The 26,505-nt window shown below is 36.6% G+C and overlaps 6 protein-coding genes across 7 annotated transcripts; 3 read left to right on the forward strand and 3 right to left on the reverse strand.

Annotated features, from left to right (window-relative positions):
• Positions 1–39: 39 nt before the first annotated feature.
• LOC126751170 (serine/arginine-rich splicing factor 4) lies at positions 40–4,449 on the reverse strand. 2 transcript variants are annotated; one of them, XM_050461217.1, is made up of 6 exons: positions 4,205–4,449; positions 3,164–3,484; positions 1,766–1,881; positions 1,024–1,539; positions 619–935; positions 40–472 (listed from the first exon to the last, which is right to left on the reverse strand). In XM_050461217.1, the coding sequence occupies exons 2-6, from the start codon at positions 3,365–3,367 to the stop codon at positions 366–368; spliced, it is 1,260 nt and encodes a 419-aa protein (XP_050317174.1). In that variant the 5' UTR covers positions 3,368–3,484; positions 4,205–4,449; the 3' UTR covers positions 40–365. The 2 variants fall into 2 exon arrangements, with proteins under 2 accessions (XP_050317174.1, XP_050317172.1); XM_050461215.1 differs by having other exon boundaries at positions 4,154–4,449.
• A 483-nt stretch (positions 4,450–4,932) lies between these two features.
• LOC126751166 (adenosine 3'-phospho 5'-phosphosulfate transporter 1) lies at positions 4,933–8,764 on the forward strand. Its single transcript, XM_050461212.1, has 5 exons — positions 4,933–5,696; positions 5,776–6,011; positions 6,081–6,904; positions 6,975–7,100; positions 7,709–8,764. Exons 1-5 carry the CDS (start codon positions 5,665–5,667, stop codon positions 7,877–7,879), a joined length of 1,389 nt encoding a protein of 462 aa, XP_050317169.1. The 5' UTR covers positions 4,933–5,664; the 3' UTR covers positions 7,880–8,764.
• A 76-nt stretch (positions 8,765–8,840) lies between these two features.
• Positions 8,841–11,547, forward strand: LOC126751168 (uncharacterized). Its single transcript, XM_050461213.1, has 2 exons — positions 8,841–11,264; positions 11,326–11,547. Exons 1-2 carry the CDS (start codon positions 10,116–10,118, stop codon positions 11,449–11,451), a joined length of 1,275 nt encoding a protein of 424 aa, XP_050317170.1. The 5' UTR covers positions 8,841–10,115; the 3' UTR covers positions 11,452–11,547.
• Positions 11,548–13,823: 2,276 nt separating this feature from the next.
• LOC126750803 (uncharacterized) lies at positions 13,824–14,385 on the reverse strand. The gene is made up of 2 exons (XM_050460532.1): positions 14,374–14,385; positions 13,824–14,284 (listed from the first exon to the last, which is right to left on the reverse strand). Exons 1-2 carry the CDS (start codon positions 14,383–14,385, stop codon positions 13,910–13,912), a joined length of 387 nt encoding a protein of 128 aa, XP_050316489.1. The 3' UTR covers positions 13,824–13,909.
• A 7,362-nt stretch (positions 14,386–21,747) lies between these two features.
• On the reverse strand, positions 21,748–22,413 carry LOC126751178 (keratin, type II cytoskeletal 2 epidermal). The gene is made up of 2 exons (XM_050461224.1): positions 22,402–22,413; positions 21,748–22,284 (listed from the first exon to the last, which is right to left on the reverse strand). Exons 1-2 carry the CDS (start codon positions 22,411–22,413, stop codon positions 21,748–21,750), a joined length of 549 nt encoding a protein of 182 aa, XP_050317181.1.
• Positions 22,414–23,199: 786 nt separating this feature from the next.
• Positions 23,200–26,082, forward strand: LOC126750881 (claw keratin). Its single transcript, XM_050460643.1, has 3 exons — positions 23,200–23,209; positions 23,370–23,395; positions 25,585–26,082. Exons 1-3 carry the CDS (start codon positions 23,200–23,202, stop codon positions 26,080–26,082), a joined length of 534 nt encoding a protein of 177 aa, XP_050316600.1.
• The last annotated feature ends 423 nt before the right edge of the window (positions 26,083–26,505 follow it).

Consider the following 26,505-nt stretch of genomic DNA (forward strand, 5'->3'; position numbering starts at 1 on the left):
TCATTTTTCTTTTTACATTGTTAAGAAAACACCTAATAATATTTTTAGCTGCTTATTATTTATTAGATATTGGTAACAATAAAGTACATCAAATTCAAGTATCCTTTGAGATAATAAAGGATTTTACAAAATTGCTACGCCATACTATTAATTAAGATCTTAATGTAAATTTCTTTCATTTATATACATAGGTTTGATTAGGCAGTTTTCACTGCTTTAACTTAACTAAGAGTTGAAAAGCAATGAGTTTTATGTATTAAAAAAAATGTTCAAATTGCTTTATGTAAAATAATAAATATTAATATGTTTAAACTAAACTATATATGTATGTATTTCACGGTGGTTATGCTGCTATACTAAGTGACCTAATTCCTTAGCAGAAAGTCACTGTTTTCAGTTCTTGTTGTCGCCATATATTGGTCCAGCTCCTTGTCGAGCTTATCCTTATCAACCTCTGGTTTAGCAGTCTTACCTAAAGAAATATAAAAGTTAGTAACGAAAAAACTTGTATGATCACGTGCAATTTTAAGCAACATATGCTGTCGCATTTTCCACACTTGATTACCGGAGTTCCAGGCGTAGCGTGTGCATTTACAACACGCCTTGGTTAGTTTTTACCTTGATTGCGGCCACCGCGTCCACCACGGCTGCGACTACGACCACGTCGCTGCTGCTGTTGTTGTTGCTGTCCATTCTTATTACCATTAGTTTTACCATTTCTTTGTGCTATTGCACCACGTCCTCCACGCCGTTGTTGACTACGGCCACGTATGCGACCACCTTGAGCCGATCCTACATTGCGCTGACCCACAACAGATCCCCCACGAGTACGTGAGCGTGCACGAGATTGGGCGCGTGCCTGTACGCCATTACGTGTGCGTGAACGTGAGCGGCCAGCCGTGCTTACTATGGCGTTTGCGTTTCTAGTCATTGTTCTGGAAGTAAAAAAGATAAAATTAAATTAATTATATACCAAACATTATTTATTGATATTCTTTTGGTTAATATTTGCTTGTAACTTACCTTCCCCGTTGGCGCCCAGCGTTAGCTGTACGTCCAGCAACTCCAGCAGCAACATTTGAATTGCGTCGACGCTGTATGCGTCCTTGTGCTACGCCGCGTACAGCACTTTGGCTACGACGACGGCCAGCAATAGCTCCAGGACGGACACCCAAGCGGGCTTTTACTGGTATATTGGTTCTGGAGACAGCATTGACACGACTGCGTGAACGTACACGTGAGCGGGAACGACCACGAACTTGAGCGCCTGTTGGTAGCGAACGTCCTAGGCTGCGTGAACGACTACGGGTTAAATTTATAATCTCCACGGGCGCCCTAGAACGACTGCGTGAACGGCCACGCCTTTGCATTTCATGCGGTATGATTGCACCGGGCAATGCACGTTGTAAACGTCGCTGGGCAATACGCTGAGCAGCACCGCCTACTAGTGGGCGGCCCAAACGGTTCGAAACGGAATTCGCTCGACGGAGGGATCTGTTTAAGTTGCGTTGATTGTTCGAAATCAAATCGGCTTCCATTCTGTATATTGGATGAGGGTTTGAAGAAAGTAGAATTGAATCAATGTCATGCATATGGTAGCGTATGTTCAAAATTCTTGTATAGTTCGCAGTTGCCATATTTTTTGTAAAATATTTAAATTAATGCATTTTGTTGTTTGGCAGGTACACATGCAATAGCCTTGCTGTTGCATGTCTTATTGCAGATCATATATAATATGTAGATGATATATAAATTTTGTTCTTACGTTGCAACGGTGGTCAGGCTGTTGGTACGGATCGGTTTTCCATTAGCTGCTACACGCAAGGCCTTGATAGTGCCGCGTCTCATAGCTACACTTCCTCCAATGGGTCGCATGCTTCTCTGTAAGATCCACACAGGGTGTGAATTAGAAGAAATTTTCAAAATTAAACGTGGATTCGCTTAGGGGGTTTCCGTTTACGTCTACATGACTTTAATTAAGCAATATTGGTTGGCTGTTTTTTGGCTAACGCTTTGTTACAGCGAGCACTAAATATTGTAAATAATGTAGAGTAGCTTGCAGGTTCAAACATTTCGCTTCTATCACCCAATTCTATAACTGATTAGAATAAGTTGATGTGTGACGATTATGTGTAAGAGTAGCTTAACTAATATGTTTGTGTTCAAAAAGTAAAATTCCAAACGATTGATTTATGTTAGTAAAAATACTGGGGGATGTGTGGTCAAATAGCAAACTCCGGAAGGTTCGAAAATATTTTGTTGTAGATTTATTTTCACTTATTCGTTGTCCAACGGCATGGAATTTGAGATGACCTCAGCTGGTTGATGTGTTGCAGCAGAAGTAATCTGCAATCCTTTGTAGTTGTTGTAGTAACAGAATGACACATTTCCAAAGGTTCAAAGAATGCTGCAAATATGATATTGTTTGGAAAGGAATAAATCCAAGTTCCGAGACGTAGAGATTTCTTTGTCTTATATGTCCTTATTTATACACAATAACTAGGGGTTGAACAGACAAATTTTTTCACAAGACCAGTGATCCGAAAAAATGGAGAATTTGATATGGTCACTTCCAAATATAATTCATTTGTCATGATTCAGTTAAACTGATTGAATAATTAGTAACATCTCCAATGACTCATTAATCATTCCCGTCAAAAGCTGACCGTATGATATCTCCTACTGTAACACATAAGTAGATATATCTCCCTTTCCTTCATCAAATGCCGCTTTTCCTTTAACAATACATTTGCGGGAATCACTTTTTTTTCAAATAAGAAGATTGATTATGTTTCTATTACTGCGCAATGTTTTTTTATCCATTTCCCTCAAAACGCCAAATGATGCTCTCCTATGTTGACACATGTTATCTTATGTTTTTCACCTTTTCCTACATCAAATATTGCACGCTCGAAAGGACGACATGCTACTCGCAAACATAATATAGAATTGGGTGTTCAAAAGTACATTTTTAGGAATGCACTGTATTTGCAACGTTTCTTTTTCGATAAACATTTATAGAAGTTTCGAAGCTGTAACAGCACATCTGTGTATAAACCATTCATTTTCTATGCTCAAATGTTTAATACAAAATTGTATTTTTAGCCAACCACTTTGCTGAATGTTCCCATCAAATGACTATAAGTTTTGACCATTTACGTACGCGTTTCAATTTAAGTGCTGCTTGCATTTTATGTCTTCTAGCTAGCTGCTGCAATAGACGACGATTTGCGACAGATGTGTCGCGAGTTGGTCGCAAAACGCGTTCTGGTACTTCACGGCGGCGATCCTGCACTGCCGTAAAGCGTTCATTCAATGACAAACCGGTCGAGCTGGTGACATGAATTTTACTTATTGATGCCGACATTATTGTAGATACAACTTTTAAATTGTTTTTTTTTTTTTTAACTTTGATGAAATTTTTTATGATTATTTACTGGAACTTATATGGCGTTGACTTAACTGTAGCAATATTTGTTCGGAACTGAAATAAATCAAGAGAAATGTTTAGTATTTATAGACAGAGAACTCAATGATTGTAATACTACTCTTTCTTAAATATTATCTACCTGTTCACTAATTACTTAACAATGCACAATTTTTAAGGATTCCAGCTAACAATAGTACCCTAAATTTAATCATGAAATCCCTTTAAATGGCTACACCACCACTTTTTACCCTTTTTGCTATGAATTTTAAAATGTTTTTACCTACATAAATAAGTTTGATACAGTACCAATTTTTGCGAAAATATAATTAAATTGTATGTATGCATATAGTTAAAAATAGATATTTCCGTAATTGCAGATGACTACTGCCTGTTGTACTAGATATATACATTAGGTCGCGATAATTTAATAATAAACACCGCGATTTTGGTCTAAATATGTATAAAACAAAAGACCCCGCTTTTGTATAAATTTTTAAAATCTCCAAATAATTAAAATTTTTATAAACATAGGTATACAAAATAGAATGAATTGACAGTAATTAGATGACGTAAACTACCCAGGCCTAATGTATGTACATATATTTTCTATGTATTGTTCCAAAATTCCTCAAGGCCATCTTTTACAAAATGGCGTCTACACAATATCTATAAATTAATTGATATTTCGAAAATATTAAAAAACATATATATTTTAAATCTTACGTTTGCAATTTGCGTTGATTTGAAATATTAATGTTAATTGATTAATCTCACAGCTTTTCTTCCACTTTATTGATTGATGTACAGCGGTGAACTCCGCAAGCAAATTTTTGCTGGCTTAGAAAGCCTAATTCTTTCAAAGAATTTTTTATACGTAGTTGTAAATTCGCAAATATTCTTTGAGAATTAATATTTAGTTTTGAATTATTTTTGGATAATTAAATGATTTTATTTCTACAAAAATTCTAAAATTTACTATTTCTTCGCAGATTTCACAAGAATTTATGATAGATAATGTGCGCAAGAGAAAATGGCGACTTTATACAGACATTCAGCGAATATCGAAAAATGATTCAGCACATAGAGTTGCCAAGCCCTTACATAAAAGACTTTTATATGAAAAAAAATCGAAAGAAAAAACTTTTTATTGAATGAAAAAATAATAAAATTGTGAATTTCTGTGAAAAGTTTCATTTGATAATAGCTCAAACAATGTTAAGTCATTTTAACAAATACCCTCCGTATTATGCATATTAAGGCAATAGTTGACAAATTGTAATATGTAAAGTAAAAGAAATATTCTAAACAGTAGCAAAAGTTGTTGTTGTAATATTTATATCCCCCAACTGTTATTTAAGACTACCACAAAACTGATAATTGTAACGATTTCTGCATTTCATTCTTTCATTTATATTTATGTGAATATATGAAATGCAACCTTGTAGGTTGTTGCACAATGCATGTTGTTATGTTTACAAACAGCTGTTTTCGCTAAATAGTCAGATATAAAAAGTAAAACATTCTTTTAGCTCCCCTTTCGCTTGGAGCTCTGAGCCATTCATTTCCCCCCTTAAAAAGATTCTACACAGCAATATTGCGTATACTTCAAAGTTGGCGTTTGTAACAACAACAGTAATATCATCAGGTAGACACATATGGATTAATTTTGCAAAAACAAATCCACTACGTAGAGTTCGTGCGAGCTGCTGAAGATTTTCAGTCATAAATATTTATAATTCTAATGTGGTGATACACTGTTGTGGCAAGATAAATACTAGTATAGTATTGGCATATTTTAATTATTATTAGTCGTTGCGTATTTATCATTTTCGCGAAACCAGTTGTGGTGTATTAAGGGCAATGAACTCTTGACCATTGAGATATCAAAGAAAGCTGTTGATCTTTTCGACCGGCCGATCTTAGAGCTATTGGTATAAGCGCCGCCGGCATTTTTTTATAGTATACCAATACTACGAATAGATGGCTGCCTAATCGTAAGAGGCATACAAGAATCACTGATCGTTTTGAACCGCAAATCTCAAAGTCAGCGATTATGTTACGAAATAGCAAACGTATAGTTAGGACATACAAAACAGTTGCAAGTGTGAATGCCAACGGAAGCTATAGATACCGCATTAACTTTTGAAGCAAAGACTGTGCGCACGCCATTGACGTGTCAAAATTTTACGAGAAATTTTATAGAATTGCAGTTAGGCGTAGTATAAAATATTACCATGGCGAAAATGGTTCCAGACGTCGTAATTTGGTGAGTACCGCTTAATAACTTGTATTGTTTAATATTTTGAATAACTATATCTTTATTTCCTCTTATTGTAATCATTTAGCGGTTTTGTTATTACCGCGCTCCTGGTGATACACTTCTTTTCGGACATTTTGCGCCTCTCTTTAGGCGGCTACTATACACATGCGACACTCTCGCAGCTCGTGGAGTCCCATTCCAATAAGGAGTATTCTTGGTTGTTGAAACTGATGGCCAATTGTTTTGGCTATAGTTGTGTTTTTGTACCTGGTTATCTTATTTACAAATATGTTGGAAGCACAAAATACTTGGAACGGAGTGGTAAATTTATTCGACACTTAAAAAAATATTAGCAGACATAGATTATATTTGTTATTTATGTACGCACAGAGAAAACATGCATATACACTGCGGTTAGCATGTGCATCACTGGCACTCCCGGCACTGAGCTCGACTACTCCGAATCCATGGAGCGCAAACCAATGGAACCATTGCCATCAACAACTGGTGCAAAAACCCGTACGAAATCTCAAGAGACTTTGCTGCTAGGCTGGTGTTTTGGTGGGCTTATGATCTCATATCTAACGTGGGGTGTGCTGCAGGAAAAAATCATGACACAACAATATTTCAATTCCGATGGTCAACCATCACATTTCAAAGACTCACAATTTCTTGTCTTTTGCAATCGTTTATCTGCGTTTACATGTGCTATGGTCACATTACGCCTTAAACGTCCAGCCGGTCGTCATTGTACACCACTCTATAAGTACTCATTTGCATCTTTCTCGAATATAATGAGTGCTTGGTTCCAATATGAAGCCCTAAAATTTGTCAGCTTTCCCACGCAAGTGCTGGCGAAGGCATGCAAAATCATACCTGTGATGTTAATGGGTAAAATCATATCAAAAAACAAATACGATTGGTATGAATACGTATCAGCTATATTGATATCATTAGGAATGATATTTTTCATGACCGGTTCGGCAAGTGGCACCAAGGCGAGCAACGTGACCACATTCACGGGCATTTTTCTGCTCACCATGTACTTAACTTGTGACAGCTTCACAGCGAATTGGCAGGATGACCTATTCAAACACTATGAAATGTCATCACTGCAAATGATGGCTGGTGTGAATCTCTTCTCCACCATATTTACAGCGACATCGCTATGGGTACAAGGCGGTTTCATGGATTCACTGGCGTTTGCCAGTGAGGTAAGCGCGATAAATTACTGAGTAATAATAATATATACTATATATATTTTTAATGTTAAAACAATTGCAGCATCCCAAATTCATAATTGACGCACTCACAATATCAATGTGCTCGGCTGTGGGTCAATTATTTATTTTTTATACAATATCAGTGTTTGGCGCAGTTGTATTTACGATCATCATGACATTACGGCAGGTGAGTTGGTCTACATGTGTACCGTTAAAAAGTGATAAGAAACACGTTAAGACAAACGTGTGCATGCAACGTCTGCTTGAGCTTAAGTAAACTTATATTGAGCTAATTTGTACAGTTGGTTGTGAACGCAATGCTGAAAATTACAATTTGGTGGCTTTGTACGAAAGTTATAAAATACACAAATATCTTTTCCGGTACTTTTAGTTTGTCAGCAAATATTTAATATATGCATACATATAAACATACAAACATATGCATGTACGTTGCATGTAAAATGTAATTTTAACAGAAAAATGTGGGTAAATGCTAAGCTCATATTTTACAACAACACCAAATAATAATTATATATATTATTTATGTGAACTGCGCTCAACACATACACGCGTAATGCCCAAGCAAACTTCTTTAAAATATGCATGAAATATCTAATGCGAATATTCATTTATCTAATATATGTTAATATATGACCTATTTACGTTGCACTCCTCCTGTTTATTATTTGATCTGCCTAAAACTTGTATCCACATGCCTATAACTTAATTGTTCATACAAATAAACAACTGTATCAACACATAAATTATTTAATTTATTCTCTTTGTTTATTTCAGGCCTTTGCTATATTGCTTTCGTGTTTAATCTACAAACACAAAATATCGGTACTGGGTATTTTCGGCATATTGGTTGTGTTCTTTGCGGTCTTCATGCGTTCCTATGGCAAACAACGCATGAAAGCCATACGTAAGCGTGCGGAGGCGCATAAGCCGAAAATGGCAGCGTAGTTGGCACAATTGGTTGTTGTACCCAGCGAAACGAGCGTTTGTAATGGTTGTAGTGACGCTAGTGCGTTTGCCGGTAGCATTACTTAACAAAATGACGAGGCGCAAATCTGCATGAAACTAAGCTTTAAGTAAGCTAATTTAATTAGTTAACTCCTATGGCACCGAAAGGGGAGCGCAAAATATTACTCCTGACTGTTATAACTTTACATAAAATTGTCACTTTCTTAAATGTATAAATGTCTAATAGCTTGCAACTTTTAATTATATTCACTTTATAAATTGTTTATAACGTACAAATACATACATATACTGTATAAAGTGGTAAATGTAAAATATTTTTAGAAATTATTTTTGTACATAGATACATAATATTTAATATTTCCTGCTACTTATGTGCAATTAGCTAAAAAAAAATATTTTTTTGTTGGTTTTGTAAGCAAATTACACATTCATATATATTTTTACTTAGCTGTGCATGCTTTTATTCGCTATTTTCTGCAACAATTTTTTATAAGCTCTTATATTCAACTGAGATCTTTCGAAATGATATACGCACATAAGAAAAAGTTTAAAATCTGCATAATTATAATAGAATAGGAAGGTTAGCGCAAAAAATGCCTGTTTGATGCTGTAGCTATTTAAAATATTTTATTTGTAAAATGAAAATTCTTAACAGATTTGTTGATTTCAACATTCAAATGTATGTCTTATGTTTCTAATATCTAAATGTAAACAACAACGATTTCAATGTTCCTTGTTGCGTTTTCGAAACTTTAAACTAATGACTTTTAACGAAATTTCACTTTTCGTGTCTAGGTGGAATAAAAAGAAAATAAAAATGCACGTTATAAATGCTACAAAGAAGTTAATAATTCGAAAATAAAATGAGCATGCGTTTCCATTCACATGTTGGCCGATATATGCGGTGAAAAGTCACCTGGGAGTACGAAAATGGTTCCGAACTTTAGATAAAACAATTTCGTTTGATTTTTCTGGGTCCAAGAGGGTCTAACACCGATTCATGACAAATACTGCATACACATAACTTCATTTGTCGTTTCCACAATAGTTTTTCATAACTTTAGTAGTGTTTTTCGGAAATTACGACATTTTTTGGGACGATCTAGATATTCGGCGGTATTTAAAAGCATTGAAAAACTACAGATGAATGGTTAACGCTGATTCACATCATAAAATATATGAAATATGAGTGATTGTGGGGCACACAGTGCTAGTAGCCGTCATCATCACAGTTATGCTTTATTATTTTTAAATTTTATACGAGCGATCTTGACCTGATTTCAGCAAAGCGAAAATATCGCCAAATTTACACAGCTGGTTTTTACGATTGCTGGAGTGAATGGTTGTCCAAAAACAGAGCGACAGAGTTGAAGAAGCAAACAAAAACAAATGCAAACTGCGATAAAATAAACGAAATGGAAAATTAGTAACAAAAAATAAAAAAGCAATCGGTTGCAGGTCAATGCACAGGCGGGAAATAGATAAAAAGAAAAATGTTTTGCCAAAAAGTTGTTACAGCAAACAATAGCACGTTAAAGCGGCTGCCACAAATGTTTCCTGCGGCAACGCATTGCGCGCTTGCAAAGTGAGGCAGGTTGTGGCTGTTGCGCATGCGCAGAGGAGCAGCCGCCAAACCGCTGTGTGTCTGGCGTCGGTGCGTGGGTGCGCGCTGCTACTCACTTCAGCAAGCAAATGGGCTGAAATTAGCATATTACACAAACACAAACAAAGTAAAAATTTGGCGATTAAAAATTGCAAACTTAGCTGTTGTTGTTGTGTCGTTGGTGTTCGCGTCTGCAAAAAAGGGCATTTTGCAATAACTCTGCGCCACCGATTATGGCCAGAACGGCTAGTTGGTTTAACTCAGGGTTCGCGGCTTTGTTAGAAAAATTACATGGTGACTGTGTGGGTTTGTTTGGGAAATCCTACGCGTCTGCGCAGTAAAAAATTTTAGATAAGTTAGAGTGTTGCAGCGGGTGGGCGCTTAGTGCAAATTGCAAACGAGACGCGAACACTTCGTGTGTTGATACAAACGCATAAAATAAAACAAAAAACGATCGAAGTGATAAAAAACTATTTTAAACTGGGCAGCAAGGATAATAAGTGTGCAAAGGGACTAACGAATTTAAGTGAAATTTAAAAACGAAAAACCGAAAGAACTCGAAAGTCAGAAGGGACTCTTGAAAATGTCAGTGCAAAGTGCGTGTTCCTAAAAATGTTCTTGTTACAACGGTTAATAATCGCGCTTGCGCTCGTGTTACTCACGTTGGTGGTGCTATGCGCCTGCGCGCCCCAAAGCTATTATGCCTCAAACTCTTATTCAACCCGCTCAACATCACCATATCGCGCGAATCCTTATCGGCGCGCCGGCTATTCTCCTTATCGGGACTATAACCGCGAGTATTATGACGCGTTGCGACAACGACGCCTGCGCGCGCTGGCCGACAGCTACAAAGGCGTTTACAATAGCATCAGCTCCAGCACCAGCAGCCGTGGCGACAGCGGCACGAGCAGCAAAACACAGCGCTACTACTCCTCCTCACGTTTGCCCATCTCCGCAGCCACCATAAGCGCCAGCAAAAACGATAGCAACGGCAGCACAAGCACCAGCCTTTACGCTAGCAACAGCAATGATCCGTATAGCAGTAAATACAACAGATACGACGCCTACGCATCCGATAGTAAGCGCGCTACGAACAGCGCTTCGAGCGCAACAACAAATAAGCAGCAGGATGCAAGCGTCAACGGTAACAGTAAACCGCGCGTTAGCAAAGCTGATGAGGAGAATGCAAAATTTGCTGGTATTCGAAATCAAGAAGCCGATGAGGAGAACACAAAAACCTTGTCGCATTTGAAGCGTAAGAAGCTACGTCGCTGCTTTCCGTTTGGTCGCGACGCACAGGGCGATGAAGTGACACCGCCACCAGCGGAGCAAGGACGTTTACTTTGGGATTTGAATGTCTATAATATTTATAATGGCGGTGGTTATCCTCCGCCTATATATGGTGACAGTGGTGGTTGCGGTGGACTTGGTGGCGGTTTGGGCGGCGTTGGTGGTTTGGCTAGCGCTTTTGCCGGCGGTGGGGGTTTTGGCGGCGGTGGTTTGCTCTCCGATCCGATTGCTGCCGCTTATGCGCCACCCAATAGATTGAATAATTTCCTACAGCTATTTGCTCCTGGCATATTGCAGAATGCTTTGGCGGCGACAGCGCGTCCATCCCTCAGACCTCAAGCTGATACGACCGCGAGTGAGGCTAACGATTTGGCTAATGATCCGGACATTGACCCTGCCTATACTCCTGTCGCAGCCAGACCACCGCCGGTGAGAAGACCTAACAGGGTTTATTATGATTCGGCGGGTGCCGTAAGTTCGTTAATATGCAATTTCTCTGCACAGAAATGTGACCTATATCCTTCCATTTCAGGCTCCCGTAACACCTGCCCAATTGGTAGGCGGTGTAGCCACCACTGTAAACGGTATCATACAACAACTCACTGGCAATGTTCAGCCAGTATACCCGGGTTATAGGTCGCTAAGTTATGGAAAGTAAGAAATCTCTAAATGCTCCCAAATGCGCGAATGAAGTTATATACAAATATACTACATAATTTTTAGTTTTATATTTACTTTTAATCTTAGATGTATGGTGTTTACTATGTTCCTCAAAGAATTTTTTTATGTGTGAATAAAAAAACTAGTTTATCATTTGTGGTTGCTATAGACTCGTGTGTGTTTTTACTGAGAGAGTTGGATGGAAATTATAGGAAGACTTTCAAAATGTTGGTCTTTCTGGCAAATTGTTCTCTGGCTTCATTAGTCCATCCGACAATTTTCAAAAACAGTAGAGTTATAGTTTGTAGGTACTTTCTCAACGTTTACAAATCGTTCAACTTTATTACGAAAATTAACGTTCTGTAAAGATTGTCTTTCGCCCGCTTCGCTCAACTTATGGTCAACATAATCGACCAACTGAGCATACTAATCGCAACACCATCACCCATCTTGAGACAGAGCATTCATTATTGGATTATAGTGAAGAAAATATAGCAGCCGTAGCTGAGAGTGAACGCGAAGACCGCGGAGAGTGCACTCGGCGCGGTTCGCAGCAACTCGGACTGCCGTATGGAACGACTTGGCGCATTTTACGTCGAGATCTTATATTAAAAGCGTACAAAATACACCTTGTGCAAGAACTGAAGCCATTCGAGATTCCTGAGCAACATCGATTCGCTCTATGAGCTCTTGAAAAGTTCCAATTATTCAGCGGTGAGGCCCATTTCTGGCTCAAATGGTATGTAAACAAGCAAAATTGTCGTATTTGGGAGAAAGAGCAATCTTAAGAAATTCAAGAGCTGCCATTTCATTAAAAAATCAAGGATTTGGTTTAATTTGTGGATCGTTACGTTATCGCGCCATGATAACCGACTATTTCATGCCTGAAATTGAAGCACATGATCTCGGCGACGTTTAGTTTCAACAAAACGGCGCCACTTTCCACACATCGGGTCAATCAATGGATTAATTGAGAGAACACTTCAGTAAGCAAATAATTTGACGTTTTTGATCGGTCGATTGGCCACCAAGATCGTGTGATATCATACTGTTAGACTTTTTCCCGTGGGGATATGTAAAGTCTAAAGTCTATGCGGACACTCCCGCTTCGATCCAGGGCTTGAAGCAAAACAGAACGCGTGTCATACCAAGATTTAAAAGAAATAATCTTAAAAAAATTAATGCCAAAGAATGGTCTTTCGAATGATAATAAACATTCCCCATTAAATTTGAGGTGTCTGTGTATTTTCTTTAAAAAAGTTGGGAACCTCGAAATGGATAACCCTAGGTTCAAACCTAGTAAAATAAAAAAATCGAAAATTTCTTAAGAGGATTTTCGTTCTGATAATAATATTCAGAGTGGTTTGGAAGATAACAGATTTCAATAAAATTTCAGATGCATTTAAATATTTTACAGTTTTGCAAGTTTCTTTTTTTGACTATTAAGTTTGTATGCATCACCATCTGCTTGATTTGAGAAGCTTTTGCAAGCTTTTTTTATCTATTGAAATACAGCTTTTAGATAGCTATATTTACCACTATGTTGAAATTTGTTCAATTTAAATGCCACATTAAAGCTTAAGCAGAGAACGTAAATGAATGAAGACATCTGAGACAAGTAAGTAAGAGCTAAGTTTGGGTGTAACCGAACATACTCTCAGAACTAATCACAACTTGCAAAGCTCAAATTCAAGGAAAATTTTTTTCACACTTCAATAATATATCTGAAAAATTGACCGATATTTTCTGTGAAAAATTCACAATAGAAACTGGGGTCCACATGTTCGTTATCTGAGGGCTTGAATAGTTTTGCTTCGACCTGTACACCTGAAAAACACTTCTCGTGCAAAGTTTTATTCCAATACATTGATTTTTTCCTGATTTGTATACCTAAAGTGAAGGTGAATTGGTATAATTAATATAATTGTCAAGATAATATTATGTATCAAATTAGGTCCCAAGATATGGGCTTTCACTTTTAGGGTGCTTAGATATGCCAAAAATACTTATTCTGAGTGAATTTGGTTATTATACCATGAATGATTTAGGATATATGTACAATTAACTTATTAGAGGGCGGTACCAAACAACAGTATCTTATTGTAGAGCTTAGTTAAAGCACTTTATATGTTTGCGTTTAATAGCGTTTTGTGGGCGTGGCAGTTGTGCGATTACGCTCATTTATGAATTCGTCCTTATTTTTTTTGCCAGGAAACACGTGTTTCATCAAGATATCTAAATTTTTACTGAAGTTATAGCTTGCACGGAAGGACAGACGGAGCCGTTCGTCCCTCTCGTCCCTCCACAGTCACTCGGATTTTAACTCGTCTCATCTTCCAGATGAAAACATCTTAATTATGCATACGCACATAATTTATTTACTTTTTTGTACAAAAAATCGCATTTAAAATTACCTATGACTAAACTTATTAATTAGCACTAAGAACTTTGGTGTGTTAACCAAAGAAACCATTTCCGAAACCACCATAGCCACCATTGTAGTAACCACTTTGACTATGCGACTGACTCTGTGACTGCGATTGGCTGTAGGAGCCACCATAATTGCCAATGCCGCCATAACCGCCACCATAGCCGGGATAATAGCCGCCGCCGAAACCTGGTCGTCCATAATAGCCGCCATAACCGCCTGGATAACCGCCGTAGTAGCCAGGGTAGCCACCGTATCCACCATAACCACCAAAACCACCTAAACCAAATGCGGCACCCAGACCCAAGCCGCCGAAAGTGCGCGCTTGAGCGCCAGCAGGTTTCGGCGCAGGCGCAGCATGCAGCACGGCGATAAGTGTGCAGGCGATTGTGAGTTTCAGCAGCTGAACATTGATAAAACAAGAGAATTGATGGTTTTATAGTTAGTTTTCAAAGAGTCCTTTAATAAAAAACAAAACACTTTAACACTTACATAACTAGCCATTTTTTATTTGAATTCCTTAATGTTACTTGCTAACTTCTAGTAATGAGTTGCTCAGTTCAGTTAGTTGCGTACTAAGTTGCACTTGAAGTGCGCACATTGCTTTTTATACTTTAGCAACATGGATGCGCGCACGCATGCGTACTACTATCGACTTTAGTCGGCGAAATTACAGAACCGCGAAACATGTTGATGACGAAAAATACAAAAGTTAACGTTACACACATACATACCTGTATGTGGCCAGGTATTTTGTCATTGACGGAAGCGTCCAGCGTCAAGATCAAGAGCACAATAACATCAGCGGCCAGCACAGCATTAACAGAAACAAATAACTAAAAACATACATATGTATACATATGTATATGAATGTGTTCGTGGTGGTGGCGATAATCAGAAAAACCCCAAATTTCGGAATTTTGGATTCTCACCGCGACTTTGCGAGAATGAAGCGCAGCGCACGCAACACTTTGTTGCGCACTCAAGCGCAGGAAAAATATTAAAAATTGTGTGCTTTGTAGCATGTCATAGAAACCCAAACAAAATTAGCATCAATCACTCAAACACTAACATTGCTGCAAACTAAGTCATATTAATGTTTAATCTCAACTAAATTCAAATTTATCTTTTGGCACAAATTGTTTGTTGTGCAAAGTGTATTAACCTTTTGTCTGGCTTTTCGCCTTCTAAGCTGTGAGGCGGCCACCTTCAATCGATGACGACTGCTACTCTTCGACGCTTCCTCTTCGCGCGATTTTCACTTTCAGCATTACTCGCCAATCGACAAATTGTTAATTGGCGTGCTGATTTATGCCAACGTTTTTAAACCTAAGCGCAACGTAAAGCGAAAGGGTAGTATGATATAGTTTTGATTATTTTTCCTCTCCCCAGATGAAAACATCATATTTATGCACACACACATTATTTATTTATTAAATTTTACAGGACAAAGCACTTTCGAACCGTAATCAAGTAAATAATTTCCAAAACTATAACGAATATTGTTGTGTCCACTTTTACTAACCGACTAACCGGCTGGATAGCTACCATTACCGACGATGAAGATTCTGCCGCTACAACAACAACATGAAGAGGTGGTAGTCATCGTATACACCACAATCACCATTACCGCCATGACCATGACCCGGACCAATAATAATTAGGGACAGGGATCTGGTGCAGGTGCGGGGTACAATGCGGCGATAAGTGCGCAGACGAGAGCGAGTTGCAAGAGCTGTCAATTTGAAAAAAATAAGTAAAGTAGTAGGGGTTTTATAACAGATTAAGAGCAGTCGGCAGCAAAGCATGAAATACATAGTATGTATACAAATTATATTCCGTGCTGATCATGGTGATAGCGATGGAAAAACCAAATTTCGGCATTTTTGATTCTGGACACGACTCTGTGAGAATGATGCATAGCGCACGCACCACTTTGTTACGCAGCCATCACATCATGTCCAAATATCCGCAATCTAGCAGCGGCATGGCCGCGTACAGACTATGCCAGCTTCCCTTAACAGCAGCATCGCAGTCATATTTACGTTTAATCTCAACTTAATTCACATTTATTTATCAATTTAAGCATTTGTAGTTGCAAAATGTAGTAAATTTGTACTGAATTTTATTGGTTTTGACTATCAATGCTCGCCAAGACCCAAGCGCCAAATCACTTATCATTATCTCAAATATTAAATAGTTTCTAAAATCAATAGCAAGGGTCAAATAAACGTGGGAACACTGTAGTAACCAACTTTGCATGCAACTACTTATGTATATTCGGTTTTGCGAAACTCATCCACCCTCAGTTGTTAACTTAATATTTCCTACCTAAATACATGCATAGATACATATACATATGTACCAGAGATCTGCAAGGAGTTACTTGAATTTGGTGTTAACTTGTACAACATCAATGTACATATGTATGACTTGTTACTTGAAAAATGAAATGTTACTTGAATTATGTACATAGACACAAAGCATATAATAAAGTGTTTTTTCATGTGATAATATTTAAAATAATAATATTTATCAGAAGGTTGTTATGTATTTAAATTCAGGGAAATTCCAAAATAGTATTTCGAATAATTTGAAATTCCCGTTAACAATTTTCGATTATAATTCACTTCATGCGTATTCATCTACGTTTAGATGAGAAAATTAATGCATGGATTTTCCAAAAATTCAAATTCAAATAACTGTATGCGTTGTGTGGCATTAAAATAGATAAAATGGAGAGCATAACTTTAACCCTGCTTCTAATTATCAATACTAGTTTAATACACAATACGACTAGTTTTGAGTTTTTGAGTTTTATGAGTGTTACCAGGCGTTAGTAAGGCGAAAGTCATCAGAGAAAACGGCTAAAAGTGGTCGCAAATGCGCAAAAGAATGTAATACTATTAGTAGTACCATCCAAGTATCAGCTTACGAACTTTTCAGCCCAACTGTCCTATGTACGAGTATTAGTTAAACGAGATATCCACAAGACGTCACACATAATTCTGGAGCAAATAATGTTCTTCCTCTTTAGGTAAACAGTCGATTATATACGTTGAATATTTTTAGTAGATTTATTTGTGTAGCAGTAAATTCGGCAACTATTTTATATTACTTCATTTTTTTATTATTAATAAATGAACGACCTCACCTTAATTAGATGTAAATAAAAGTTCAACGCCTTTTCAGCGTAAATTTGCCGACAACTGAAAATAAAGAGGAAACATGAAAATTATATTGCAGACATTAAAAACAATAAAAAATGTTGGAAATGTTAGAATGTGAAAATAGACATACATACATAAATGGATTCAGTTAGAACAATAAGACAGATATTAATAAATTTTTATCAGTTCAAATGAAATATGAGCAAAAAATAGTAAGACTTTGTTCATAATTTTAAAATTCTTAATTTATTTCTCAAAATCTATGACGTCCCCCTAAGAGTATCCGCCATGGCCACAATACACTTGTGACAACGTTTTTCCCAATCCTCGAAATAGTTGTTAAAGTCCATTTCCGGAATGTGCTTATTGATTCATGTTTAATGTCTTCGATTGACTCTAAGCGGTTTCCCCAGAGCGGTCTTTGAAGTTGCTGAATAGCCAGAAGTCACACGGAGCTAAATCGGCCGAATAAGGTTGTTGTGGGACGATATTGGTTCCATCTGTTTCCGTAAACATAGATCCAAGACTCATCACCAGTAATAATACGTTTCAAGTCATCGACGCTGTTTCTCGAAAAAGTTAAGTGATTTTGGAACCAATCGTGTTCTCACTTTTTTTAGGCCCAAATGATCTTTCAAACTGGTTTTTACTGATTCTTCCGTTATACCAACTATGCCAGTAAGATCTCTGACTGTTAGACGTCAATTCTCCAGCACCAATTTTTTTTACTTTAGCGACGTGTTGATCATCAGTTGATGTTGATGACCGTCCTGGACGTGGTTCGTGGTCAACGCGTTCTGGACCCTCTTTGAATAATTTCTACCAATCAAAAACTGTTGCTCGCAACAAACAATAATCATCGAAAGCCATTTCCAACATTTTGAACGTTTCAGCACCAGAAATTTGATTCTGCACACAAAATTTAATGGAACTTCTTTATTGAATGATCTCGCTCATTGTAAAAATCGCCGAATGCACGATATGCACTTTATAATGACAAGCGTATAACAAACATTAACGAATATTTTGATGTGACATTTGGCGCAGATGTCACTGACAGTCACACAATCCTAAAAAAAATATTTCGAAGAAAAGAAAAAGTCTTACTATTTTTGCCCATAGTTTATCGATCATTTGCTTTGTTCATTTATTGCTTATTGCATGTGTCATCTAAATTTAGTAGCTTTTGTATAAATAAGTCAGTTGTATGACTTAAAATAATATGTTAAACTAATAACTAACGATGTGTAACAAAATAAAAACAGCCACATGATAAAGAAACTATTGCAAGAGAAAGACAGTGAATGTCTTCAATGTTATTGTATATGAAATTAAAAAATTATGTAAAAATGTCAGGCCAGTAAAATAGTGAATTTTTGGAGGAAATAGGCAACAGTGACTATAAATAATTAATATACACACACAGTACATATATTTTGCTGTTGTTAAGACAATTTACTAACAAGGGAGATTTTATGCAAATTAAAAGAAATGCAGTTATTTATGCTCCATACAAGCCCCAAAGTCACTCAAATGGAAATGTGGTTAAAATTTTTCATTATCGCTATAAAAGTATGAATTTGTCTGCAGGAAAAAGTATTATACATTTAATTGCTGACGTGAGAAGTTTAAATTATATTTGGTCATACAAGTATTTTTATTAAAATTTAACTTTAGTGTTCGCCGACAAAACGAAATAAATACCCAAAAAATATAAATTAAACAAGAAAAAGTTTTTATATATAATATATGAAATTTTATTGAAAGCTTTTGTAAATAAAATAAGACAATTAATATTAAACAATATTGAATGATCGAATTGCTGAAGTTTTATAAAATTTCATGCTTTCACAGAGATATGGTATCGTTTATCTCCAATTATTTTAGTTAAAAATGGAGGGTTAACATAAAAAATTTAAAGTTTGTAAATGAAGTTGAAATTTATAAGACATTACTTATAAAATCACCATAAATGTATTAAAAAAATTGTATATGTATATAAATAATATATAAAGTTTATACAAGATATAAAACTTATAAAAACTCAATTTAATCCAAAAACTAAAAAAAAAATCTAGTAAACCGCACTACTTTTTTTAAACATATTTCTTCCCAAAATAATTAAAATATAAATATAATTAAAAATTTCGAAATAAAAAATTTAAGCTTAACTGCAAAAATGCTGCAAATAATTGCGGTGAGTTTTTCAAAAAGCAAAACAAATAATAAACTCACGTATACAATAACAAATAATTTTCAATATTTTAGCTTTTGCTCACAACACTACCCTACATCTACGGACAAAGTGCAGAACGCATGGAAGCAGATAATCGTGTTTATATAGGTGATTTCACGCAGCCGCCCTATAGTATGGGCAAGGCAGACAATAGCATTGCATATCCTTACCACAACAACTATCTCAGTTTTCCGCCCAACAACAACAACGGTTATCAGCCGTTCAATCCCCATAGTGCGCCTATGGGCAAGGCAGACAATAGCATTGCATATCCTTACCACAACAACTATGTCAGTTTTCCACCTTCCAACAACAACGGTTATCAGTCATTCAATCCTCATAGTGGACCTACAACAATGCCCAACCACCAAACACCAACTCTTGGTGGATATGGGGGCTGGAATGGCCACTTTAACTATGCACCCTTTAATGCCTTGCAAGGTTACAACAATTTTGGCATGACAAGATCAATTGGAGTCGGCATGTCTAGCAATGCCAACTTCGTTCCCGTAACCCACAGCACTCATCAGCCGATCATGGATGGGCTGCATACGAGTATAGGCGCGGCTCTAGGCGGCGACATGAATGGCATGTCTACCTATCCGGCTAACGGTCACTATACAGGCTACTATCCGTACAACTCGTTGGGTATTTTACAGTCATATATGTAAGTGATGTACAAGCCCGTGTCTACATTTTGGGAATATGAAGTTGTATTTATTTTTTATTGTAAAATATTATTTAAATACATATATTTAATACTTAACAGCAACACGAAGATTTTTTAAGTAAACAACTTGTAGGAAAAGTAATAAAAAATATGTAATTTTAATAAAAAAAAAAACATGTATAAACACAAAGTCATGTGCAAGGTCAGTACTTAATCTGTAGAATTGGATGTGAATCATCGTGCGAAAGAAGGTGTATAAAACTGGTTTTGGTGGGTGATGACGAAACGAACGTGCCGCTCAAATATCGCCGATATTGGCGTACACTAGCTGACACAAAAATAGTTACAGCCAATTTTGAAAAGGTTTGATTTTCAAACGCCTTTCTATGATAAATATGCTAAATTCTTTTCTTAAATTGGTGTACGAACAATCACACTTTCTCACTAATGCTCTAAAATCAAATTTTGTTGAATAAAAAATGTTACAATTAGTTTTATTGCAAATATATTTTCGTAAAAGATATATATATTTATCAATTTTCTCTATTTCAACCATAATTTGCTTATTCGATTCAAAATTGTTGCTTAAAATTTATATATACATACATATATTTACGGCTATGGTTGATATGTAGATGTAAATATGTACTTTTCAATGGTGCTCAACATATTTGCTTCAACACTACCTAAGTTTTCAAACTGTATGTGATGTTTGGTACTGTCTTATTAAAATATGACATTGGACAAATGATTGGATACACGGGGATGTAGCTCAGATGGTAGAGCGCTCGCTTAGCATGTGAGAGGTACGGGGATCGATGCCCCGCATCTCCAGAATAGTTTTGTTTTTTTCAATATGGGTCTTGCGGTATTTTTATTGATTTTTTTTTTATTTTATTGAAATTGAAATGAATTTTTGATGACCCATGCCCACTATGCCGGTCTCTTTCGACCAATTCAGCAATTTTATCGCAATTTTCGACGACAGGCCTTCTGGAGCGTGGCGCATCTTCGACCACCTCTACACCAGAACGAAAACGTTGAAACCATCGTTGTGCGGTGGAAATGGAAACTGTATCGGGTCCATAAACTGCACAAATTTTATTGGCGGCCTGAGATGCATTTTTGCCTTTATCGTAGTAGTACTGTAAAATATGCCGTATTTTCTCTTTATTTTGCTCCATGTTTGCGGCGCTATAACTCACGAACGACTTAAAAGAAACGACAATCAATTAAACACGTCTTAGCGCGTGAAATGAGCTTTCCAAAAAGGTATAGCATGATCCGATGCGACGAATAAAACTAGAACTACGCGATTTCAGCGCCAACTAGCGAAAATACCGCAAGACTTTTTTGACAACCTATATTAAAAAAAAAAAATGTTGAAGTACACTTTTTTTTACACTCTTTTTTTACACGGTAGATACGTTCCTCAGAAATCCGTGTAAAAAAACCATGTAAAAAAAGAGTTGGGTGTACGTTCAAAACAAGATTTATAACAGGAAAGATTTTTTCGAAAAATAACGTGTTTAAATCAGATTGACTGGCCTAAGCAAATAGAGAAAGAATAGCAAACTTGTATTTCACTTCAATGTGCAACTAGATGGATATCTTTTTAACAAAGAGCGACACAGTAAAAGGACAAATATTTCAGTTAAGTTGCAAAAACAATTTATTTTCATTAGATAACAGCAATAAAATATTAAAATCTAATAAATAACAAGTATTAATACTTTTAGTTCACATAACGAATACACAAATAAAACGAAGTTGTTGCTTCCTCTTAACGTTTAACCATAATAACCACCACCAAAGCCAGGATAGCCGAAACCACCACCATAAGGCGATGGTGGACCGTAAGGTGAATATCCGGGATATGGAACCGGCACTGGATATGGATAGGCGCCACCGCCAAAACCACCAGCACCACCAGCACCACCAGCACCTCCTGGACGATTACGGCCGGTTAAAGCGCCAATAAGATTGCTAAAGAGACCGCCGCCGCCGCCTCCGCCACCGCCGAGTAGACCCAATATACGGCTGTTAGGATTGCCATTAGCTGCGCTTGGTGGCGATGCACCAATACCCGCTTGACCAGGTAAACTGCTACTTACAGCGCCATATCCAGCATTACCCAGGCCGGATTGAGTTGGATAACGGCTGCCAGCACTGTCAATACTATTAGGATTAGTTATGCCGTATGCTGATTGTTGTGCAGGATTTCTGGGGTAACGGTTGTTGCCACCAAATGCCTGTTGCGTTCCAGGAAAACTCAATTGTGCACGCGTAAACGCGCAGGTGAGCGCCAAAAGTAGCGTTATGAGGATCTTGAAATTTGCAAAATGAGAAAATTGATGTAGTAGAGTTTCAATTCTTTTGGCTAAGTCTGGATTATAGAAATTTTGTTTTGCACTGTTTATGCGTAGAATGATTTAGTTACTTACAAAGGATCTCATCTTCACGTTGTTTTGGTTTTTTGGTAATTTATACTTCGTAATCAAACTTTGTATGAACACTTCACCGTTAGATAACTGTTTATGCATATTGTATTGCAACAGCTAAGTTTATATACTAAAATCTTAGTTGCTTTTACTATCATGTAACGCCCACGCAACTAAAACTACTTCCAACTAATCTTGACAAGACGGGAAGTATAATTTGTTGTACAAGTCGTTTGTTTTGCGAATTTTCGCAAACTATTCAATTTGCATAAATAGAAATATATAATTCTAATTCTAACTGCAGTGCTGACCTTAAACTCGCGATTTGAACTTTTAATTTGGCTTTTTCGGGTATTTCGCTTTTGGTCAAAATTTAATGCCACCAGTCGACTCTCAGAGCAATCAACTCGTGCGTTCTTTCAAATAATAATATAAATATAAATATAAACAATACCTAAAAGCAAATCAATAAAGAGCAAATTTTATGCAAATGAGCGCTGCGGCAGATCGTAGCGGGTCCATCGTTTGCATCTATTTCAATGATCTACACGTGAGTCCGCTTGCGAACGAATTAAGCTTGTAAAATTATGTATGATATGCAGACTCATGTACATACATACAAGTCTCGTACATAATTTAATATGTTTATAAAATATGTATGTAAGTTTTCATATTTCTTTTAAAGCAACTTTATCGATCTTCTTTTTAATTGAATACTTGTAAATGCCTTGAAAATATATATTTATTCGTTGATCTCAACTTTTGTACGAGACCTATTCAAGTTCAGTATTCACCAACATCATGATAGTTGGTTTTTGTTCAAAAAACAGGAATTTTTTTAGCTTTAACTTATTTCGGAATTTCCCTCCGTTGTGCGCTCGCAGCATCAGCCTCAACGTTTATAAAAGTCCATACACATTTTGTATGCTGCTTAGTTATCATTTTGGTGGTTCGTGAAGTAGTTTTGTGAGTGACTCAATTAATCATGGGAAATTTCGTAAGTTGACCTTTAATGTGTAAATGTTATGTTTTCGTTGTGTGTTGAACGTTCGTTAAAAACTGACTGATAATCTCAAAAAAAATTGTGGTGGATTTTAATTATCAAGTCTTTGCATGTTGGAATCATTTTTAATTGCATTTACAAGAAATTTGTATACATATACGCGATACTTATTTAATATAAAGAGTGTTTATGCTAACTGTATTATAAAGAAGTGCAAATCTCGATTTCGACAATTTTGATTTGAAACAAGAAAAAACGTTAACTTCGGCTGCACCGATGCTAATATACCCTTCACAGGCGCATTTATTTTAGTAACTATGTGTCCAGTTTGTATGGAAGCTATGAACTATAGTAATCCGATCTGAATAATTTTTTCGGAGATTATATTATTACCTTAAGCAATAATCCATATAAAATTTCGTGAAGATTCCACGTCCAATGCCAAAGTTTTCCATACAAGCATTTGATTCCGATCATTCATTTGTATGGCAGCTATATGCTATAGTTAACCGATCTGAACAATTTCTTCAGAGATTACATTATTATGTTAGAAAATAATCTGTGCCAACTTTTGTGAACATAAAATGTCAAATGTGAAAGTTTTCCATACAAGAACTTGATTCCGATCGTTCAGTTTGTATGGCATTTATATGTTATAGTGGCAGTTCCGAAAAAAGAGCTGCTACTTGAAGAGAATGACGTTTGCAAAATTTCAAAACGATATCTTAAAAACTGAGGGACTAGTTCGTATATATACAGACAGACGGACATGGCTAAATCGACTCAGCTCAACATACTGATCATTTATATACTATGTATATATACTTTATATGGTCTCCGACGCTTCCTTCTGGGTGTTACAAACTTCGTGTCAAACTTCATGACAAACTTAATATATCCTGTTCAGGGTATAATGATCATTCAATTTGGTTTCCTAGAAAAGCAATAGCAAAGATGTTCTACAGTAGAAAAAACAACAAAATATATTATATTTAATTTCGAAGATAATAACGAGTTATACTGCTAAAGTTTGTTTGGTTTTTTTGGTTCATTGTATATCTACATCAATTCCGAACCTGAAATCTTCGCAGATGAAGGACTTTGATTTCTAGTTCTCGAACTAAAAGCTTTGGGAATTTTGAAGAATTAAAAAAAATGTTCACTGCTCAAAAAAACTGTGTTCCTTATGAGTTCACTAAATTTCATGGAAATCCCTGAGCCAGTTCCTGGGTCTATGTATCTATTTAAGTCAGTTTGTTAAAATAGGCCTAGTGATATTATAACTCATAATATAGTATAACCAGCAATTCATTTGGGATGAGAAACTTCAACAGATTTTAAAATTTCAATGAGATTTACCTATGATTTCAACAACAAATTTAGCTGCGGGTGATCAAAGTAGAGCTTTTCAACAAAAGCCAGAACACGCGTGAGTCGTGTCAATATGAATAGCAACTTCATAAAATAAACAACGGTTTGGTATGGTTTCTGGGTCGGTAGAATCATCGATTTATATTTCTTCAAAAATGATGCCGGTGAGAACGTAATCGTCAATGGCGACCGTTATATCGTCATGATAACCGACTATTTCATGCCTGAAATTGAAGCTCATGATCTCGGCGACATTGGTTTCAACAAATCACTCGTATGATTTGCCAGTTACCAGCCGAAATTTTCGAACGAATCATCGTAGATTGGACTCAAAGGATAGACCATCTCTTTGAAAGGAATAAATGCCCAAGAATATTCTTTCGGATGATAATAAAAATTCCCCATTAAATTAGCAGTTTATATGTTTATCTTTAAATAGTAGGGAACCTCGAAAATTATCACCCTTTATGATGAGTTACCGCTATGAATTTATCAAATCAGTGATGATGGTTGGGGTCTATCATGTGAGGAAATATCATGTATGTATATTGCGCCATAGGATGTTCGAATTCCAAACTGATCACAAACAATATAGTCAAGGGCGATTTAGATACTTTTCAATGCCAAGTGGATGAAATTGTTTGTTTATTAGAGTGGCGAATGTGCCCCTGTTATAAAGGTATGTATCGGATAGGATAAAAATTATTTTTGAATATTCTAATTCTTGTCGAAAGTAAATTAAAAGCACAACTTCGAGTTCGACTGCTATTGAAGAGAAAATTAATTGTATTTACCCTTTCGCTCTTTTACAGAGAATTTCCAGCTTTGCCGCATTGTTGTTCCTCGGCTTATTCGCTACACCCACAAGGGCACATTTCAAGAAGTTTAAAGGCTTTGGCGGCGGTTTCGGTGGTGGTTTCGGCGGTGGTTATAGTGGTGCTTATGCCACCAGTAGCGTTGTAAATAACTATCAAGTGGCGCCTGTTCCAGTGGCTGTCCCAGTTTCAATACCCCAACCTGTTCCTGTACCAGTATCGATACCCCAACCTGTTCCCGTACCTTTTACGAAAGTAGTGCCTGTCCCAGTGCCAGTAGCGCAACCCGTTTGGCCCAGCGGTGGTTGGGAGGGTGGCTACGGTGGTTATGGTGGTGGTGGCAGCTTTGCCAGCGCATCCGCATCTGCATCGGCATCCAGCTTCGGTGGCGGCTATGGCGGTGGCTTGGGAGGCCTTGGTGGTTTCGGTGGACCCGGTTTTGGTGGCTTCGGCAAACATGGTTTCGGTGGCTTTGGCGCATGGAAACGTCGTTAATTTTTACTAACTAATATTTCGTTATAGTGTTTTATTTAAAATAATTATTTTATATACATATTTAATTGTTAAATACATTTATTTAAAGATTTAAAGATAATTGTGCTTATTTCTTTTGCACTTGCTATTTGCCTGACTGATGTGTAGCATCAGAGATGGCATTAAATGATCCATAGTCGGTCTGTTGTGTTGTAATGTGTAACTTCAGGGCTCATTTAAGTCTATTACGTGGCTGTAAGTGACATTTAGCTATGTAAACAAGATTTAGCTGTTAAAACAGCTGCGCGAAAAATCAGTGTAGAGTATCACCTGGAGACTTAAAGATGTCTGCTATTCATAACAAAGACTTTCCTTTATTGGTAAAAACATATGGATATTTTTTTCTATAACCTTAAATTTAATTAAAGCTCTTGTCCTCAGTTG

This window comes from Bactrocera neohumeralis, chromosome 2 (assembly GCF_024586455.1).
Source record: "Bactrocera neohumeralis isolate Rockhampton chromosome 2, APGP_CSIRO_Bneo_wtdbg2-racon-allhic-juicebox.fasta_v2, whole genome shotgun sequence".
NCBI classification, from domain to species: domain Eukaryota; kingdom Metazoa; phylum Arthropoda; class Insecta; order Diptera; family Tephritidae; genus Bactrocera; species Bactrocera neohumeralis.

Coding starts and splice junctions, on each gene's coding strand:
- LOC126751170 (XM_050461217.1), bottom strand. CDS start 3,367: ATGTCGGCATCAATAAGTAAAATTCATGTCACCAGCTCGACCGGTTTG. Junction 1,882..3,163: donor CAGCACTTAAATTGAAACGC/GTACGTAAATGG, acceptor TGGATCTTACAG/AGAAGCATGCGACCCATTGG. Junction 473..618: donor ACGCGGTGGCCGCAATCAAG/GTAAAAACTAAC, acceptor ATATTTCTTTAG/GTAAGACTGCTAAACCAGAG.
- LOC126751166 (XM_050461212.1), top strand. CDS start 5,665: ATGGCGAAAATGGTTCCAGACGTCGTAATTTG. Junction 6,012..6,080: donor AAAATACTTGGAACGGAGTG/GTAAATTTATTC, acceptor ATGTACGCACAG/AGAAAACATGCATATACACT. Junction 6,905..6,974: donor CACTGGCGTTTGCCAGTGAG/GTAAGCGCGATA, acceptor AAACAATTGCAG/CATCCCAAATTCATAATTGA.
- LOC126751168 (XM_050461213.1), top strand. CDS start 10,116: ATGTTCTTGTTACAACGGTTAATAATCGCGCTTGCGCTCGTGTTACTC. Junction 11,265..11,325: donor ATTATGATTCGGCGGGTGCC/GTAAGTTCGTTA, acceptor CTTCCATTTCAG/GCTCCCGTAACACCTGCCCA.
- LOC126750881 (XM_050460643.1), top strand. Junction 23,396..25,584: donor AATTAATCATGGGAAATTTC/GTAAGTTGACCT, acceptor GCTCTTTTACAG/AGAATTTCCAGCTTTGCCGC.